This window comes from Physeter macrocephalus, chromosome 1 (genome assembly GCF_002837175.3).
Source record: "Physeter macrocephalus isolate SW-GA chromosome 1, ASM283717v5, whole genome shotgun sequence".
Taxonomy (NCBI): Eukaryota; Metazoa; Chordata; class Mammalia; order Artiodactyla; family Physeteridae; genus Physeter; species Physeter macrocephalus.
In genome coordinates, this window is record NC_041214.2 from 87,556,389 (window position 1) to 87,575,666 (window position 19,278).

Below are 19,278 nucleotides of genomic sequence, written 5' to 3' on the forward strand. Positions count from 1 at the left end.
TATAAAGCAATTAAACTCCAATAAAGATGTTTAAAAAAAAAAAAGACTCCATGCTTCCAGTGCAGGGGGCGTGGGTTTGATCCCTGGTCAGGGAACTAAGATCCCACATGCTGTGTGGTGCAGCAAAAAAAAAGAAAAGAAACAAACCCTTTTCATCACCTCAGACAAACTCTATAACCATTATGCAGTAATTCCACATTTCCCTGTTCTCCCAGCTCCTGGTAACTTCTAATCTACATTTTGTCCTCTGAATTTGCATATTCTAAATTGTTCATATAGTGGAATCTTACAATACTTAACCTTTTGTATCTGGCTTCTTTCACATAGCATAATGATGTTTTCAAGATTCATACATGTTGTAGCATGTATTAGAACTTCATTTCTGGTTATGGCTGAATAACATTTCATTATATGTATGTACCACATTTTGTTTATCCATTCATCTGTTGATGGACACTTGGGTTGTTTCCACCTTTTGGGTATTGTGAATAATGCTGTGATAAACACTGGCATGCACACATCTGCTTGCATACCTGCTTTTAGTTCCTTTAGATAGATACCTAGAAGTGGAAGTACTGGGTCATATGGTAACTATGTTTAGGTTCATGAGGAACCACCTGTTTTCTGTAGCAGCCACCCCATTTTACATTCCCACCATCAGTATGGATTCCAGTTTCTCCACATCTTCAGCAACATTTGTTTTTTCTCTTTTGTTTTGTTTTATAGCCATTGTTGTAGGTGAGACGTATCTCATTGTGATGTTGATGCATTTCCCTAGTGCCTAATGATGTTGAGCATCTCTTCAAGTGCTTATGTTATGTGAAAAATCAATTTATTTTCCTCTGGAAATACTCTTGGATTTCAGCAGGGTATTTTTAAATTATTATTTGCTAATGCAAAATTATAATTCATACCTATGTTTTAATGTATTATAGGAACCCTAAACCATGAGTCCACAATCTAACAAGGAAATAAGACCAGTATAGTGAAACCTGTCTTGTGCCCCTGATCCTACCCTGCTTCTCCTACATTGCCCCACCAAGTTAACTCCTTTCCTGAATTTTGGATTTATTATTCCCTTTTTTCTTCCATATAGGTGTTTATGTATATATTTCCTAAACAACATTGTTGAATTTTGCTCTTTTTGACAAGAAAATATTCAGTATAATTTTGTTAATCCTGTAAGTGAACTGACAAAGCTGATTAATGATGAATACCTATGTATGACTAGAAAGCACCGCTTTAAGTTTTGAGCAGACAAATATTTAAGAAGATTAATTCCACATTATATGGAAGGATCCCTAAAATTCAGTTTTTAGAAATATTTACTTCTGTTAAGCCCTTTTGTTACCAAAAGCTTTCTGCAGTGTTTTAGAAAAAGCAGATTAAATTTTTAAAATATTTACCAAATATGATACATTCTAATCTCAAATGATATTCTATGATTCATCATATCTAAAACAGTCAACTCTTGGAATTTTCATGGTCTTACCGGAAGATGTAAATGGTTTTCACACAATTATGTATAAATGGCAGCAAATGTGAAACGTTATTAGTGGTAAGATGTATTCTGATTTCAGAGATTTTAAATTGGGAGTTGGAGGGAACAAAAGAGATGCATCTTAGAATGGATGAAAAGCAGAGATAGGTAGATGAATTGGAGGGATGTGACTTAAGAAATAGATATTTAATTACTTTATATAGAAAGTCTAGAGATGGGCATTTCTAACATTTGTGTAGCAAAACTAGGTCCATGGTATCTCTGGGATTCTGCTGTTTATCTTCATGATTGTAATATGTCCAAACCAGTAACAGAATTTTATAGTTCATTCTTTTGTGTGGGAGTGATTTGGAATAAGGAGGGGAGCACACTTTGTATTGGGACAGAATATGCTTTGTCCTTGTTAAAGTCTTTCTTTGGGAAGTGACAGTAACATTTCCTGTTATTTCTTAGAGACCAGAATAAGTTCATAGCCTCACCTTAGCAAACGGGAGTGAAATTGCAGTGACTGGCATAGGTTATTCATGATTCATCCGTTTGAGAGCAGAAAGGGGGCCTGCCTACCTTCTCTAAGACAAAGGGATATCTGCCTTTTACAACATGTAAGAAGTAGAGACAGTGACTGCTTCTTAGGCAGTAAAGTGTGTGCAACATCAGCTTCTCATGAGTATTATTTTTTGAGTAGGCTCTTTATATCATTATTTTTTAATTTTCACGTCGTTTTCTCCTTTTTATTTTAGTTTTATGTTTGTTTGTTAACAAGGATTTTTAGCTTCTATTTAAAATTAGGATTTTTTTCTTTTAATTTCTAGGCTTGGAAAGAATCTCTTTACCCCAGAGTTTAGAAAACTTTTAAATTTCATTTGATTTTTTTTATAATATGGAAATATGATTTATCAGTAGGGAATTCTCATTGATAGAAAGTCAAGTTCTCTATATGTTTTAAGGTATTCAATATTTTTTTTATTTTCAGGGAACCTAGAAAAGTTGTTCTTCATCGTGGTTCAACAGGCCTTGGTTTCAACATTGTAGGAGGTGAAGATGGAGAAGGAATATTTATTTCCTTTATTTTGGCTGGCGGACCTGCTGATCTTAGTGGAGAGCTCAGGAAAGGAGATCGTATTATATCGGTAGGATATGTTAATCAAAATAATGTTTTTATTATTTTAACTAACTATGACCTGTTAATTATTAAACAAAATTGTTTTTTATATTCTAAAGTTATGGGAGATACTTTGGCTATCTTCTTCTAACATTTTACAACTTAATTGTAGAATTACAGTGTTGACCGGGAACATGTTCTGTATGATAGATTTTCTTTTGGTATTTGACTTACTTATAAGAGGTCAGTCTTTATGAATGTGCTTGAAGAAAGTATGTATTCTCTATTTGTTGACTGCAAGGTTTTCTGTATGTCTGTTAACTCATCCTGGTTACTTGCATAGTTCATATCTTCTTTATACTTCAATCTGTTATCGCCTTATCTGTTATTAAAGGAGACTTTTTAAGTTTATCTGAATGGTGGGTTTAACAGTTTGTCCTGGCAGCAATTTTTTTCCTTATATCTTCGAAACCATGTTACTAGGTGCATCTAAGTTTAGAATCAGCATTCCTTCCTGGTGAGTTGAAATTTTTTACCATTAGGCAATGATCCTCTTTACCTGTAATAATGGTTTTTACCCTAGAAGCTATAATGCCTGATATTACTGTGACTATGCTGACTTTTTTGCTTGATATTTGCCTCATCTTTTCTCCATTTTTTACTTTCAGTTTGTGTCTACACTTATGTGGCTATTACCCATACAATTTTAGACTAAAACTTTATCAGTAATTCAGCTGTTCTCCCGAATGACTCAGATTTGGGGAAACCTTAATTATAATGGGGCTGTTTCTAGTATTTTACTTCTATTTCATTTTTATATCCCTCAAACTTAGTCATTTTTCTTTTTGTTTTTTAACAGCTAATCCAAATGTTCTACAATTTTTTGTTCATCATCCTTTCTTGTATCTCACTTCTTTCTTATGTGTTTCTCAGCAAGTCACTAACAGCGTTGGGACTGGATTCGTAGTATAGGACTATCTTGATCACTGTAGAAAATTTAGCTTTTCTAGCTGCCATCCTCATGCTAGTAGAACTCCTTAGTTATTTCATAAAGCAAAAATGCCCCTCAAATATCCAAATGCACCTTAGCGGGAGCTCTTAGATTGTTCTTTCAACAGTGATTTCTTGATGGTAAATACTTGTAGCGTTTACCTGGAACTGTTTTTAATTTACCCTCACTTATAAATTTAGTCTAGAACTCTATGTTGACAAGTGTTGTCTCTCAATACTATGAACATATTACTTTATACTATCTGTCTTCTTTTGTTGCTGTTTAACAAAAAAGATCACTCTTTGTTGTTTGTAGGTGATTTCTTTTTTTCACTGATTGCTCTTAAGTCTCTTAGTCGTTGGTACACTGCAGTTTTACTAAAATGTGTCTGTGTCTAGCATTTTATTTATTCTATCTGGAATTCGTTATGCTTGCTGAATCAGAGGAGTCCTGTCTCATCAATTCTGGAATCTTAGCCATTATCTTTTTAAATTTTGCCTTTCCCACATTGTGTGTATTCCATCCTTCTTGAACTCCTATGAGAGGACATTACCATTCTATTCTCCATGTCTTTTAATCCCCATTTCATATTTATCAACTCTATCTCCTTGTACTTAATTTTAGTCAGATCTGTTTTCTAGCTCATAAATTTTCTTCATCTGTATCTAATATCTTTAGGCTAAAACTAACTTTCATTTCAAAGTACCATTTTCTTTCTAGAAGTTCTTTTCTAATTCTTTTTCAAATCTTCCTTGGTGGTTTTGGGGGAGTCTTGATTAAAGTTTCTTATGTTCTTTTAGGTTTTTCTTTTAAACCTATTTATCTTATACAGGCATACCTCGAAGATATTGCAGGTTCAGTTCCAGACCACCACCAAAAAGCAGATATTACAATAAAGCAAGTCAAACAAATATTTTGGTTTCCCAGTACATGTAAAACTTATACTATGTTGTAGTCTATTAGATTAGCATTATATCTTAAAAAACAACGTCCATACCTTAATTTAAAAAATGCTTTATTGCTAAAAAATGCTAACCATCATCTGAGCCTACAGAAAGTCATAATCTTTTTGCTGGTGGAGAGTTTGAAATATTGCAAGAATTATTAAAATGTGACAGAGACACGAAGTGAGCACATGCTGTTGGAAAAATGGCACCAATAGACTTGCTCAAAGCAGGGTTGCCACAAACCTTCAATTTGTAAGAAATGTAATACCTGCAAAGTACAATAATGTGAAGCACAGTAAAATGAAATAAGCCTGTATTCTATAAATAATAGTTCTATTTTCTGAAGTTTGTAGGTATCTAATACATGTTACTTTATGGTGACTTACAGTACATTGTTTTCCTGTGTTCTAAATTTTTCATTGTGAACTTAATGTCAGTAGTACTTTATGTACTTCACATGTGGGTATTCAGTGCTGCCTGAATTGGGGAGTGGAATTCTTTGAAAAATATCTTATGTCGATTGTGATAGTCTTGGGAGCATCATTCTTATCACCATTTTTCCATTGAGAAAACTGAAGTTTAGAGGTTGATTTGCTCATAGTAGCTAATAAAACCTAATAAGCGGTATAGCCAGGATTTACCTTAACCACTATATTATGCTATGTTGTTTTGTTTTTAATTAAAAATTTAAGTAACACTTTCTGAAATTTTAGGATCTGAGATATAGGGATAAAACCTATATCCTGGGTCAGCAATGCTATTCAGTATTGATAACTATTTTAAATCATTTTTTCAATATAAAGTAAAGAAAATCAGAAAGTACTCTTCAAACTGAAGATATATGTGTCTGGAACATGATAGGAAAAGCATTCCAAAAATTGGATCTTTTATTGCAGTTTTCAGATTGCAGTCCCTCTTGCCACCTGATCCTTCCCCGCACATACTTAGACATATCATATTCCTGCAGCCTATCTTTTTGAGGATCCTTTATAATTCAAGATAGACTGAGTCCGAGACAGAAAGAAGGTGGCTAATCATTTACAAAAGAAGTAGAGTTCTCGTGTACCGCAAAAAAATAAAAATAAAATAAACTCTTTGGGCTTCCCTGGTGGCGCAGTGGTTGAGAGTCCACCTGCCAATGCAGGGGACACGGGTTCGTGCCCCGGTCCAGGAAGATCCCACATGCCGCGGAGTGGCTGGGCCCGTGAGCCATGGCCACTGAGCCTGTGTGTCCGGAGCCTGTCCTCCGCAACGGGAGAGGCCACAACAGTGAGAGGCCTGCGTACCAACAAAAAAAAAAAAAAAAAGAAGTAGAGTTCTTTCTGGTTTTAGCTGTTCTGAGATATTGGTATAACTAGCTGATATTTGAATGAAAATCTTGGGAATTTAGTCTTCAAATAGGCTATGGTACTTTGTTAAGGATTATAGTACTACAATTTTAGAAAATAAAGGAAATTATTAATATGCAGTGCAAGTAAATGGAAATTGTACCCATATGCTTCAGGCTACAGCAAGTAAAATAGCATAGTACTACCCAAAGATAATGATTATTGGAACGGATTTGTAAAGCAGAAATACACCTTAGTTACAGTGCTAGAATGTTGAGGGCCTTAAGAGACCATCACCCTTACCATAACAACCAAAACCATCTGGATAAGTTTAGAAAAACTAAACTCATCAGAGACCTGAGGACTCAAAGTGACCTAAGTAAAGTAACTTCCAGATAGTAACTAGCCCTACATAGAAGAGAAGACACCCATGGCAGCTGCTCCTTGGAAGAGCGGTGGGAGAAAGAGAAGGGTTAGACGGGGTTAGCGAGGAACCAGCCAAACTTTACCCCAACATGTAATGGCCTCAGTGGACTGGGGAAACTGATAAAAAATTCTGCGAAGCCGCAGAGCAAGTCTGTACCTACCTGCCAACTCTTTTCCATGGGTCTTCACTGAGACCTCAGAGCTTGTAAACCAAACGTTGTGAAACAACACAGAATTAAGAAAAAATTATTACTGAGTCATACAGAGCATCCCAACATACAAGGCACCTGCCAGTAAGTAGGGGACCTTGAGCAGAAGATCTGTGAAAACTAATCTCAGCAACTGTGAACTCTGAGCTGCTCAGGGATGAGAGTGGGGCAAGAAAGCTGAGAAAAAGCCCTCTGAGGCAGTGTGGACAGAGATACCTCCAAGAAACAGCAAGCCTGGGACAGGTCTAGAGAGCAAAAAAAACTCACCAGCAACTTCAGAAGCTGGCAGTAGGGTTATAAAGGTGTGTGTGTGTGTGTGTGTGTGTGTGTGTGTGTGTGTGTGTGTGTGTGTGTGTGTGTGATGAGATGAGATCTTTACACCAGTAAAGGGAATTTTACCAGTGCTCATAGCCTAAGCGCCTCAGAAAGAAAAGACTTAATTCTGCTCTCAAAACATTTGAAACTAAACTTAAAGCTACAACACAATCCAGTAGCAGCTCAACTATAGATCATATAGATACAGCTGCCCCACTCTAGTGGCCTGGCACAAGGGTTATTCCCAATTCTGAAATTAAATATTATTTATTTTTTATTTCAACCTCTACTGTTATTTTATCCAAAGTGTCTACTTTATAATTAAAAATTACAAAACATGCAAAAAAGAAAGAAAAGCTGGTTGTCAAGATAAAAGAGTTAATATAAGTAACTTGAGAAAAAGCTCAGATGTTGGATTTATCAAACAGGTATTTTAAAATAAGATAAAATGATGATGATAAAAATACTAAAGGATATAGGAGTAAAGGTAGACAATATGGATGATAAGATGGGAGAATTTCAGCAAAGATATAGAACATATGAAAAATGAGTCACATGGAATTGCTAGAAAATTTTTTTTTAACTATCACAAGTGAAAATTTTGTCTGAAAGGCATAACAGCACACTGGAATATGATGAGGAAAGAATCAGTGAACTTGAGCATAGGTCAAAGAAAATTTCCAAACTGAAATGTAAATCAGGAGGGGTGGGGGGAAAATCAGGGAAAAAAGTAGACCAGAGCATCCAAGATCTATGGAAATAAAGAGGAGATGTCAGACAATAAAGAGGAGACAGAATCTTTGAAGACATAATGACAAAAAACTTTCAAAAACTGATAAAAGATATCAACCCACAGATCTGTGAAGCACAGCAAAGCCGAGGCAGAATACATGCAAAGGAAACCAGACCTAGATACATTGTAAAGTGCTAGAAAGCTATGCTAAAGAGCACATGTTAAAAGTAAACATAGAAACACATTACATATATAAGAATAGTACAAATAACAGCTGGATTCTCACTGGAAATATTAGAAGACATAAAGGAATGGAACAGTATCTTTAAAGTGGTGAAAGAAAAAACCTTCAACCTAGAATCCTATATCTCCTGTAATTAGTCATCAGAAATGAAGTTGAAATAAAGACATTTTCAAACAGACAGTATCTTAGAGAATTTGTTCTTGACAGACCTACAAGAAATACTAGAAGAAATTGTTCTGGTTAAAGAGAAATTATATCAGATGGAACCTAAATCTGCAGACAGGAAATAAGAATAACAGAAGGGGTAAATACCTGGATAAGTATAAAAGGTACATTTTTAGAAAATAATTTTACATGTTTCATTATAAGATGATTGGCTCTTTAAAACAAAATAACTGCTTCGTATTGTGTGAGTTATGGCATATGTAGAAGTAAGATATAAGGCCACCAAAGCACAAATAGAAAGGGGGAGGATGGTTCTTATATAGTTTGAGAAGTGGTATAAAATTAATTGAAAGTAGCCTGTGATAATTTATACTTGCATGTTATAATCTCTAGAGGAAACACTAAAAATACCCCAAAAGGGTATAGTTTTTGTAAGTCAATACAGGAAATAAAATGAAATATGAAAAAATTCATGCTTCTTCCAAACAAAGGTAGGAAAGGAAGAAAAGACAAGGTAGAAAAAAGCAGTGCCAAGGTGTGAGGTTAAAATGCAACTATATTAATATCTACATTATAGTTAGCACTTTAATTAAGATGCAGAAATTGTCAGCTTGGCTCAAAAAAACCAAGACCCAAATATAGACCCTTTATCAGAAATTCACTTTAAAGATTCATATGTTGTAAGTAAAAGAGTAGAAGAAATTATGCTATATAAACAACATATGAAAGATGGTGTGACTATATTCATATGAGACAAAATAGACTTCAAGGCAAATGGTGTTATTAATGAGAGATTTTATAATAATGAAAGCATCATTTCTTCAAGAAAACATAACAGCCCTCATTGTGCATGTACCTAGTAATCCTTTCAAAGCACATAAAGCAAAAATTCCCAGAACTAAAGAGAGAAATGGACAAATCTACAGAGTTGGGGATTTAAACACCCTCTTCTATAACTGGTAGAATAAGTAGAGAAAAGAAGGAAGAAAATAGCTTTAGCCTTACCACTCATCATCTATAAAAATTAACTTGAAATGGATTGTAGAACTAAACTTCTAGAAAAAAACATACAAGAAAATCTTAGTGAACTTGGATTAGTCAAAGATTTCTTAAATGGTACCAAGGGATCAAGTCACTCCAGTGGTGAAAGGAAAGTCTTTTTAATAAATGATGCTGAAACAGCTGGATATTTTTATGGAAAAATACAAATTTCAACTCAGTCTTACTCCAGATATAAAAATTAACTCTAGATGATTATAAATCTTATAAATCTAAATGTGAAGCCCAGAACCATAATCCTCCTGGAAGAAAACATAGAAGGATATCTTTGCAACCCTGAGGTAGACGACAGTTTCTTGGACAAGATATGTTAAACACTAACCATAAAAAAATGTACCATTAAGAAACCAAATAGGCAAGCTGTACAATGGGGAAAAAATATTCTCAGTACATATATCTCACAAAAAACTTATATCCAGAATATATAAACATCTCCCACAAAGCAGCAGTGAAAGATGAGTAACTCAGTTTAAATATGAGGGGAGATTTCCCTGGTGGTGCAGTGGTTAAGAATCCGCCTGCCAATGCAGGGGACATGGGTTTGAGCCCTGGTCCAGGAAGATCCCACATGCCGAGGAGCAACGAAGCCCATGTGCCACAACTACTGAGCCTGTGCCCTTGAGCCCACGTGCCACAACTACTGAAGCCCGCACCCTAGAGCCCATGCTCCACAGCAAGAGAAGCCACTGCAGTGAGAAAACTGTGCACAACAGAGAGTAGCCCCCGCTCGCTGCAGCTAGAGAAAGCCCGTGCGCAGCAGTGAAGACCCAGTGCAGCCATAAATAAACAAATAAATAAATTTATAAAAATGAGGGGAATTCCCTTGTGGCACAGTGGTTAAGAATCCACCTGCCAGTGCAGGGGACACGGGTTCAATCCCTGGTCTGGGAAGATCCCACATGCCGCAAAGCAACTAAGCCCATGCACCACAACTACTGATCCTGTGCTCTGTAGCCTGTGAACCACAACTACTGAAGCCCACGTGCCCTAGAGCCCACACACCGCAACTATGAAGCCCGTGGCCTCTAGGGCCCGCGTGTCGCAACTACTGAGCCAGCGTGCTGCAACTACTGAAGCCCACGCAGCTGGAGCCTGTGCTCTGCAACAAGAGAAGCCATCGCAATGAGAAGGCCACGCACAGCAACAAAGAGTAACCCCTACTCGCTGCAACTAGAGAAAGCCCGCATGCAGCAATGAAGACCCAACGCAGCCAAAATAATAATACTAATAAATAAATAAATGAGCAAAAGACTTAAACAGATATTTCACAAAACAAGGTGTATCAGTGGCTTATAAACATGAAAATTTACTTAACGTTAGGCATCAGGGCAATGCAAAAAACACAATGAATAAACAAAACAGGGTTAGAGGAATTTTGGTGGGAGCAATGTCACTTTTTTACATCTTGATTGTGGCTATACAACATACGCGGTTGTTAACACTCTTACCTGTAAACTAAAAAATATTACTCTATTGAATGTAAATTATGCGTAAGTAAAAACATGTTTAAAGCCATAGTGAAATACCATATCCTATCCAGTTGAATGGCTAAAGAAAAAATAATGATGACAGCAAACATTAGAGAGGATGTGGAGCAGTTATAACTCTTATTCTTTACTGGTGAGCATGTAAAACTACACAACCACTACAAGAACTTTTGGGGAAGTTTTAAAGAAATTATACATACACCTAACCTTATCACCCAGATTTTATCCAAGAAATCTTATGTTTACACTATAACAAGAATGTTCATAATAGCCTATCCATAATAAAACTCAAACAGTATGGATGACACTAAAACACATCGTGTTGTGTAAAACAGAACACACCACAAAAATACATACTATATGATTCTAATTATAATCATGTACAGACAACACTAATTTGTATTGATAAGTCAGAACGTGGTTGCCGCTAATTGTCGTATTATAAAGAGGCATAATGGAGATTTCTGGGTTGGTTGATGGGAAAGGTATGTTTGGGGTTGTAGTTTCATGGGCATATACAGTTGTCAAAAATCCTTCCAACTGAACTGTTTAAATTTGTACATTTTATTGCTTGTAAGTTATACTGTAATTTAAGTTTTAAAAATAATTTACAGTATAAGGGCAAATTAGTAATAAGGAATGAGTTTTTAAAAAATAAATGTTGGAGAAATTAGCTACTTGCTTAGCGGAATAAAATTAGCTTAGAGCCTCACTTCACACCTTGTGTCAAAATAAATTCTCAGTTGGCTGAGAGGTATGTGTGAAAAACTCAAAAATATATGTTTTTTAAATTGTCCATGTGGGAACTCTTTATGTGGGTTACTGTCACACTGCTAGAATATGTTAGTCTGACGAACACAATGTGGTTCACCCAGAACTTTCCCAATTTTAGCACTGAAAGCCCCATGTCTGGAAATCCCTTTAGGCTAAGTTTTAGCACTGAAAGTCCCAGACTCTCCCAACCAGTTGCTTGCCCTAATGTTACTGTAAGTTAAATTCAGCCTTCTGTTTGGCAGTATGCATCCATAATTTTAAATATTTTAATGGTTGCTAAGCTGCTCTAGGGAAATACCCTAGGGAAATAACCCTGAGAAGCAATAGGAAAGACCTTAGGAACAAGAGAAAAACATGAGAAAAGATATTCAAAACTAAAATAAAACCCAGAAACACTTATTTAAGTATCTTTTTACACAAAATTTAGCTATTTTCAGTCTTCAGCTTGTATCAGGATAACCTCAAGGCCTTATTAAAAAACAGATTCCTAGATTCCATCCCCAAAGTTTCTGATTCAGTATGACTTGGATAGGATCTGAAAATTTATATTTCTTACAAGTTTCCATGAGATATTGATGTTGCTGCTGCTGGGACCAAACCTTGTGAACCACTGTTCTAAAGACATCCCTGTTATTGATGTTCTTAATGATAACCCACATTACTGAGAAAAGCATAAATATTTGGGAAGGCAAGGAAATAAATAATAATTTTTATAAAATATTCCCTTTGATATATTTAATTTTGTTGAAGAAAGAAGCTTTTGAAGTCAAGATTTATTATTGTACAGATGTTGAACAGTGCATTTTTCACTATGGTATAAATGGAAATACTACTGTTATTTCCAGTAATGCCAAGCATAGGGCAGGATATAGTTGTTATTCCGTGAAAATTTAGAAACATGGAAAGTGACCCAAGAGACTTCAACAGAAATTCTCTCCTTCATAAAAACTATGAGAAAAGTGGCCAAAATTGTTTTTAGAATAAACTTTTTCAGAACTCTGGAAATTAACCAAAGACTGACAGCCATTCAGGAAGTGTTTACTCAAAAAAAAATTGCTGAATCTCTGTAAGAATGAGCTTTGTGGAGTTTTAATTTGCCTAAGTCCCATCCCTGGCTCTCTATCACCACATTAGCCTTGAAAAATAGCCCACCTTTTCAGTGAGAACCAGTGGCCCAACAGCCACTAGAGACAGCAAAATGGTGGTAGAACGTTCAGAGCTTCTTTTCCAAAGAACTTTCATAATTTGACCTGTCTGGTAGGTTCTTGGAACATCCTATTTGAAAGATTCTCCGTATTTGACCTGATTCAAAGCTCCACCAGTGCAAAAGCCTTTTCCCCTGGGGTAATTGCCAAAACAATTACAGGCATATTATGGCTGCGTGAGACATTGGTAACAGTTGGGGCAAACAGTAGACTAATCAAAAACTTAAAAGGAAAAGCTAGGGAGTGAAATCTCCATAGGACCTTTGAAAAGCTCTTATACTTTGGAATCTAGGAGGACACATGCATGGTCTAGGACTGTGTGCTTGCTCAGGAAAGACCTGAAAAGGCCCTAAACTCTCACCTCTGGCTTACCATGAGACTCTGTGCAAGAAAGAAGTGAAGATTAAGGCAGAATTATCAATTGCCTAGCTGATTGCTGAAGGCATTACCCAACATGCACACATTTAATGAAATCTCTGTCCAGTCATTAACTGACCACTCTGCTAATCAGACAGATACTTCACTGGCACGTACAACAAAGAATACAAACCTTACAGAATTCAGAAAAGTCACCAAACAACTACTATAACAAACAGCAGTAATATCAAGCTCTGGGTAGGAGGACAGATCTTATACCCAGAATTGCTACTTTATATTATTTTAAATGTCTGGTTTTCAACAAAAAATTGAGACATGCAGCAAAACAAGAAAATATACATGGGGAAAAGCAATCAGTAGAAACTGTCTGCAAGGAAGCCCAACACTATACTACTAGACAAAGATTTTAAATCAGATATTTTAAATACATTCTAAGAACTAAAGGAAACCATGTCTAAAGAATGTAAGGAAAGTATAGGAACAATATCACACCAAGTAGAGTATGTCAATAAAGAGATTTCTTTTGTGAAAAAGAAACAAACAGAAATTCTGGTGTTGTAAAGTACAATAACTGAAATGAAAAAAAAAATTCTTTAGATGAGTTCAACAGCAGATTTGACCTGGCAAAAGAAAAAAATCCGCCAACTGGGAGGTATGTCTGTTAAGACTACCCAGGCTGAAGAACAGAAAGAAAAAAGAATTAAGAAAAATTGTCAGAGGCTCAAAGACCTGTGGGGATACCATCAAGTGTACCAATGTATGTATAATGAAGTCAGAATGACAAGAGAGAGAGAAAGAGGCAGAAAGAATATTTGAATAAATAATGGCAAAAAACTTCCCAAATTTAATGTAAAACATTGTACACATCTGAGAAGCTCAGTGAACTACAAGTAGAGTAAACTTGAAGAGATCCACACCACAGATAAATCATAAATATCAAAAGACAAAGGGAGAATCCTGAAAGCAAAGAGAAATCACTGATTACAGGGAATCCTCAGTAGGATTAACAGTTGATTTCTTGTCAGAAATCATGGAGGCCAGAAGGCAGTTCTGAAAGAAAAAAGCCATTGTCCAAGGTTTCTATGCCCAGTCAAACTATCCTTCAGAAACGAAGGACAAATCCGAGTCCCAGGTAAACAAAAGCTAAGGAAGTTATTAATCTCCTTAACTTCTCTTATAGACAGTAAACCTGCCCTACAAGGAGTACTAAAGAGAATCCCTCAGACTAAAAAGAAAGGACTTTAGAGAGTAGCCCAAATCCATATGAAGAAATAAAGAGCACTGTTAAAAGCAACTATATAGGTAAATGTAAAACAGCATAAGTGCATTTTTTGTTTGTAACTTTTTTTCTCCTTCATAATTCAAACAACAACTAAATAAAGCAATAATTTTAAATCTGTGTCGATGAGCACACACACACTGTATAAACATGTAATTTATATGACAGTAGTGTCACAGGGGGTATAGAGGGCACAGAATTATAAGAGCAGAGTTTTTATATGCTATTGAAACTAAGTTGGTGTTAATTCAAAGTAAATGGTTATAAAATGTTAATTATGATCTAGAGAAACCACTAAAGAAATAACTCAAAATATATATAATATATATATAATTTTTTAAAGGGTATTAAGATAGTACAGTGGAAAATACCTATTTTACAGAAGAAGTTAGTAATGGAGGAATAGAGGAACAAAAAAGACAAGGTGTGAAGAAAACAAATAGCAAAATGGATGGCATAAATCTTTTTTTTCAATAAATTACATTGAAGGTAAATGGGTTAAATACTCCAACCAAAAGACATATTGACAAGGTAGATTTAAAAAGATCAAATTATATACTTTCTACAACAGACAAACTTTAGATTCAATCTTCGTTGAAAGTAAAAGGTTGGAAACAATATGCTATGCAAACAGAAACCAAGAAACACATAAAATGTCTATATAAGTATCAGACAAAGTAGACTTTAGGACAAAAATTGTTTCTCAAAATCTAAGGACATTTTATAATATATGTGTTATATAGATTATGTGTGATATATAGTTATGTGTGATATATAGTTATACATATTGTGTAATTGTTGATAAATTTGTAGAAAGACATAAACTTTTGAAACCGACTCAAGAAGAAATGGAAACTATAACTGTAGACCTGTAACAATTAAGGAGATTGAATTGATAATCAAAACTTCCCACAAAGGAAAAAACCCAGGACCAGATGGCCTCACTAGTGCAATCTATAGAACGTTTAAAGCAGAATTGGCACCATTCGCAAACTCTTCCCCCAAAAGGGAATAGGTGTTAAGAATACTTCCCAACTCATTCTACAAGGCCAATATTATTCTTATATAAAACCAAACAAAGACATCACAAGAAAAGAAAACTACAATATCCCTTATGAATTTATATGTAGAAGTCCTCAACAAAATAGCCATCTGGATTCAGCAGCATAAAAAGATTGTACACCAGCATTAAAAAGATTATACCCCATAACCAAGTGGAATTTGTCCAAGGAATGCATAGTTGGTTCAACACAGGGATAACCAAAGTAAAACACCATGTTAATAGAGTTAAGGATATAAGCCATATGACCATCTCAACAGAAAAAGCTCCTGTCAGAAACCAACAGCTTGCATTATTAAAGCACCAAACAAATTAGGAATAGTAGAGAACTTCCTCAACCTGATAAAGGATGTTTATGAAAAACTGATAACTTATGTCACACTAAATGCTGAAACACTGAAAGCTTTCCCTCTGAGATCAGGAACAAGACAGAGGTGTCCACTCATGCCACTTGTATTCAACATTGTGCTGGAGTTTCTAGATTGGGCAGTTAGGCAAGAAAAAGAAATAAAAGCTTTCTAGATTAAAAAGGAAGAAGGAAAATTATCTCTTATTTGCAGATGCCATGATTTTACATATAGAAAATCTTAGGAAATCCAAAAAAACTATCAGAGATAATAACCAAGCTCAGCAAGTTTGCAGGACAGAGAATCACTATACAAGAAACAGTTGTGTTTCTATATACCAGAGTTGAACAACCTGAAAGTGAAATTAAGAAAACAATTTTATTTATAGTAGTATGAAAAAGAATAAATTTAACAAAGTGGATAAAGAAAATATGGAATATCCATACAATGGGGTATATGATTCAACCATAATAAGTAACAAAGTACTAAAACAGGCTAAAACAAGGATGAACCATGAAAACAAGCTAAGTGAAGAAGCCAAACACAAATAGCCACATATTGTAATATTCCTTTTATTTAAAATGTACAGAACAGACAAATCCTTAGAGTTAGAAAGTAGAATAGTGGTTGCCAGGGTCTAAGGGGAGAGGGAAGGTGGGGAATTAATGCTAATGGGTAGTGGGTTTTGGGGGGGTGGGGGCTGATGAAAATGTTTTGGAATTAAAGCATGGTGATGGTTGCACATGCTTGTGAATGTACTGAAAAACACTAAATTGTACACTTTAAAAGTTTAGATTTTATATAAATTGTATCTCCATAAAAAAGTGACCCTCAGTCTGTTTACACGATATGTTTCTCAGTACCAGGATTTCTTCTAGAATATCCTTGATAATGTATTCCATTAAAATGTTTGCTGTTATTTAGGAACATTTTTAATTTGTAGTCTTGTTAAATTATTCTCCTTTGCATCTATGTAGGTTGTTTTCAGATCTTTTCTGTAGCAAAGGGATCCAATGCTCAGGAATAATTCATTAAAAATTGTGATCTTCTCTAAAATAATTATGAAAGTTTGTCTACCTTTTATATTTCTTCTCTAATTTTTTCTGCTAGAAATTAGGATTTTCTTTATGTTCAATGTAGAACTATTTATACATTGTGTTCAGTTATTCTCTAATAAGATACTAAGCTAGAGATATTCTCTAATAAAGCCACATTATGTTACACTTGTTTAGATTAAGGTTTTTGGATCTTGATTTTCATTCGAGAGGTATCTACATTTTAACTTAGTTACATAGTAATATCCTTTACAGATAATGTAAAACATCAGGTCTTTAAATGTTTTGCATTAAACATTTAAAATGTTCTTTTATGTAAATTTTATGATCCCAGGAATTTCTGGGCTATAGTCAAATTTTCCAAAATTGGTATGTAATTTTTAACAGGTTTTAGATTAGACGTCAATGAAGCAGGCTGTCATATTAAAATTGTGTGACAGTTCTTCTTTCCAAAAATATTCAGTAAAGGTCCCAAACATTGCTGTATTTTATTCATTCATGGTTCTTAGGGGGAAAAGCCAACTTAAATATTTAAAGTTAATTACATTTAAGTTTAATGCTCACATTAATGTCCTATTAAGTTTTTCTTGTAGTGGAAAAGGTTCAATCTCTAATGATAGTGTACCTTGCAGCATACTACGTGCTGGCAGCCTTTCAGAAATAAGAATGAAGTTGCCTATTCTTCTAGAGTGGGATTGATCACCTCATTAATTATTTTACCCAAGGAAGGTTCCTGTGTTCAAAAAAAGTCTTCTTGCTCATTTAATAACATTTACTGTATTTAAATGTCAGTCTGTGAAATCTGAGCTATTTTAATACTTAAAGTAATTGCTTTCCTGTTACTCCAAAAGAATGGAAGCTTTAGTTTGGGAAAGAAAGGAAGAGAATTGAAACTGAGATGAGTAATAGTGAAAATGTGGCAGGAGTTGAAAGGATGCTGTAAACAAAATGAATTTCCCTCTCATTGCCAGAGTTACTGGTGAAATGAAATGTACAAAATGATGACACTTGTTGATTTTTCAAGTTGTCAAATTAAGGTACATTTCTCAAGAGATTGATAGACAACCTTCTGGAAAACTTCGGGGAAAATGTTTTGGATTTGTTCACTTGACAGTAAACATAGTATTTTAAGTGAATAAAATTGTTTTGATTGACTATACAATATATTTTTGTTTTACTGTATAACATATTTTTAGTAAATCAGAACAAGAAAATATTTTAGTGATAAAGTAATTGCAAGTAATTTTTTTTAACCTGTGCCTGCTCAAAGAGTAGGCTATTGTGATTTCTAATCAGTGTGATGATTTTCTTTCAAATTTATTATGTGGTTTGATTTACAGGTAAACAGTGTTGACCTCAGAACTGCCAGCCATGAGCAGGCAGCAGCTGCTTTAAAAAATGCTGGCCAAGCTGTCACAATTGTTGCACAATATCGACCTGAAGGTAATAAATTCTTGTTGTCTGTATTTATTTTTTACTTCAGTTTTTTTAGAAGTCTTCCTCTTAATAATGTTTAACTTCCCAAGCTTAACTTTCTTTTTATATTTTTGTCTGATTTATTAATCTGTTATTTGTTTAGTTTGGACTTAATTCACTACCCAGATCAAAGAGTTTTTAATAGAATGTAGGAACTTGTATCTGCCAACTCTTTGAATATTTCTCTATTATTTGGATTAATTTTCAAGAGTTTATCTTTTTAAGTGTGTCATCTAACCAAACACATACTTTTAAGTGTACCTTTGACTAACTCAGTGGTTGAAAAGCAAAGATAGTAATTTTGCCAAAGAAAATTAGGTTATCTCAGTATTTCTTGATCTTTGAATTAGGTTATATTTATTAATAACGGGGTTTAAGATATGTTTCTAATAGCCTTTATTGTTACTTAAAGAGAAAGAATGCAAGTTTGAGATATAATATTTTTCTAAATAGTGAGGTATCATGGACTTGACCTTACCAAGTTCCTACTGGGAGAAGGTGATAATGGAAAATTTGAGGTCATATTAAACATATATAAGATTCTAGTTTACATCACCCTAACCCCTTCAGTAAAACCTCAGTGGAATTTAAAAAGCTTAAACACCCAAAAGAATACATAGCATACTAGTTAATGTTCATAAAAAAGGTGAAGAAGGAAAGAATGATGTGACTAAAGGAGCCAGGTGAATCATTCTATGATTTAGCAGATGTTACATGTATTATTCTTTTCTTGGAGTGGAATTTATTTCTGTAACAAAACCTAATATGTATTTTACCTGATCAAAGTAGTATGTTGGGCATTGCTTGCTATTTCATAATATTTCTTATAAACCTCAGCATTCTAGGTTCAGTAACTGAATAAGAATAAATTCATTTATGTAAGGGGTAAGTTCCAAATAAATCACATTAATCAAGCAAATAGGGCTTAATATATAAAGCCAGAATGCTAATTCATTAATTTTTGTGAGAAACAAAACTACCAGTGGGACTACACATGCTTTTATCTTCTGGCCAACACATTCTTGCCCAATAGGCATATTATACAGAAACACATTATAATCAGTGCTTGCTTAGTATTATAGAAAGCCTCTTATTTATATGTATATGAGGAATATAGACTATTTAGATATGATTTAAGGGCAAGTCAGTATCTGCTCCTTGATCTCCCCAGAAAACACACAAAAGCAACAAGGAAAA

The 19,278-nt window shown here is 34.5% G+C and overlaps 1 protein-coding gene across 4 annotated transcripts in view; it reads left to right on the plus strand.

Annotated features, from left to right (window-relative positions):
• Positions 1-19,278, plus strand: part of DLG1 (discs large MAGUK scaffold protein 1) — a 298,658-nt gene that overhangs the window by 197,476 nt on the left and 81,904 nt on the right. For all 4 annotated transcript variants that reach the window (XM_024124264.3, XM_024124272.3, XM_055084660.1 and 1 more), the window contains 2 exons: positions 2,475-2,631; positions 17,946-18,048. In XM_024124264.3, the coding sequence (XP_023980032.1) occupies positions 2,475-2,631; positions 17,946-18,048 (260 nt within the window). The remainder of the gene's footprint in view (positions 1-2,474; positions 2,632-17,945; positions 18,049-19,278) is intronic.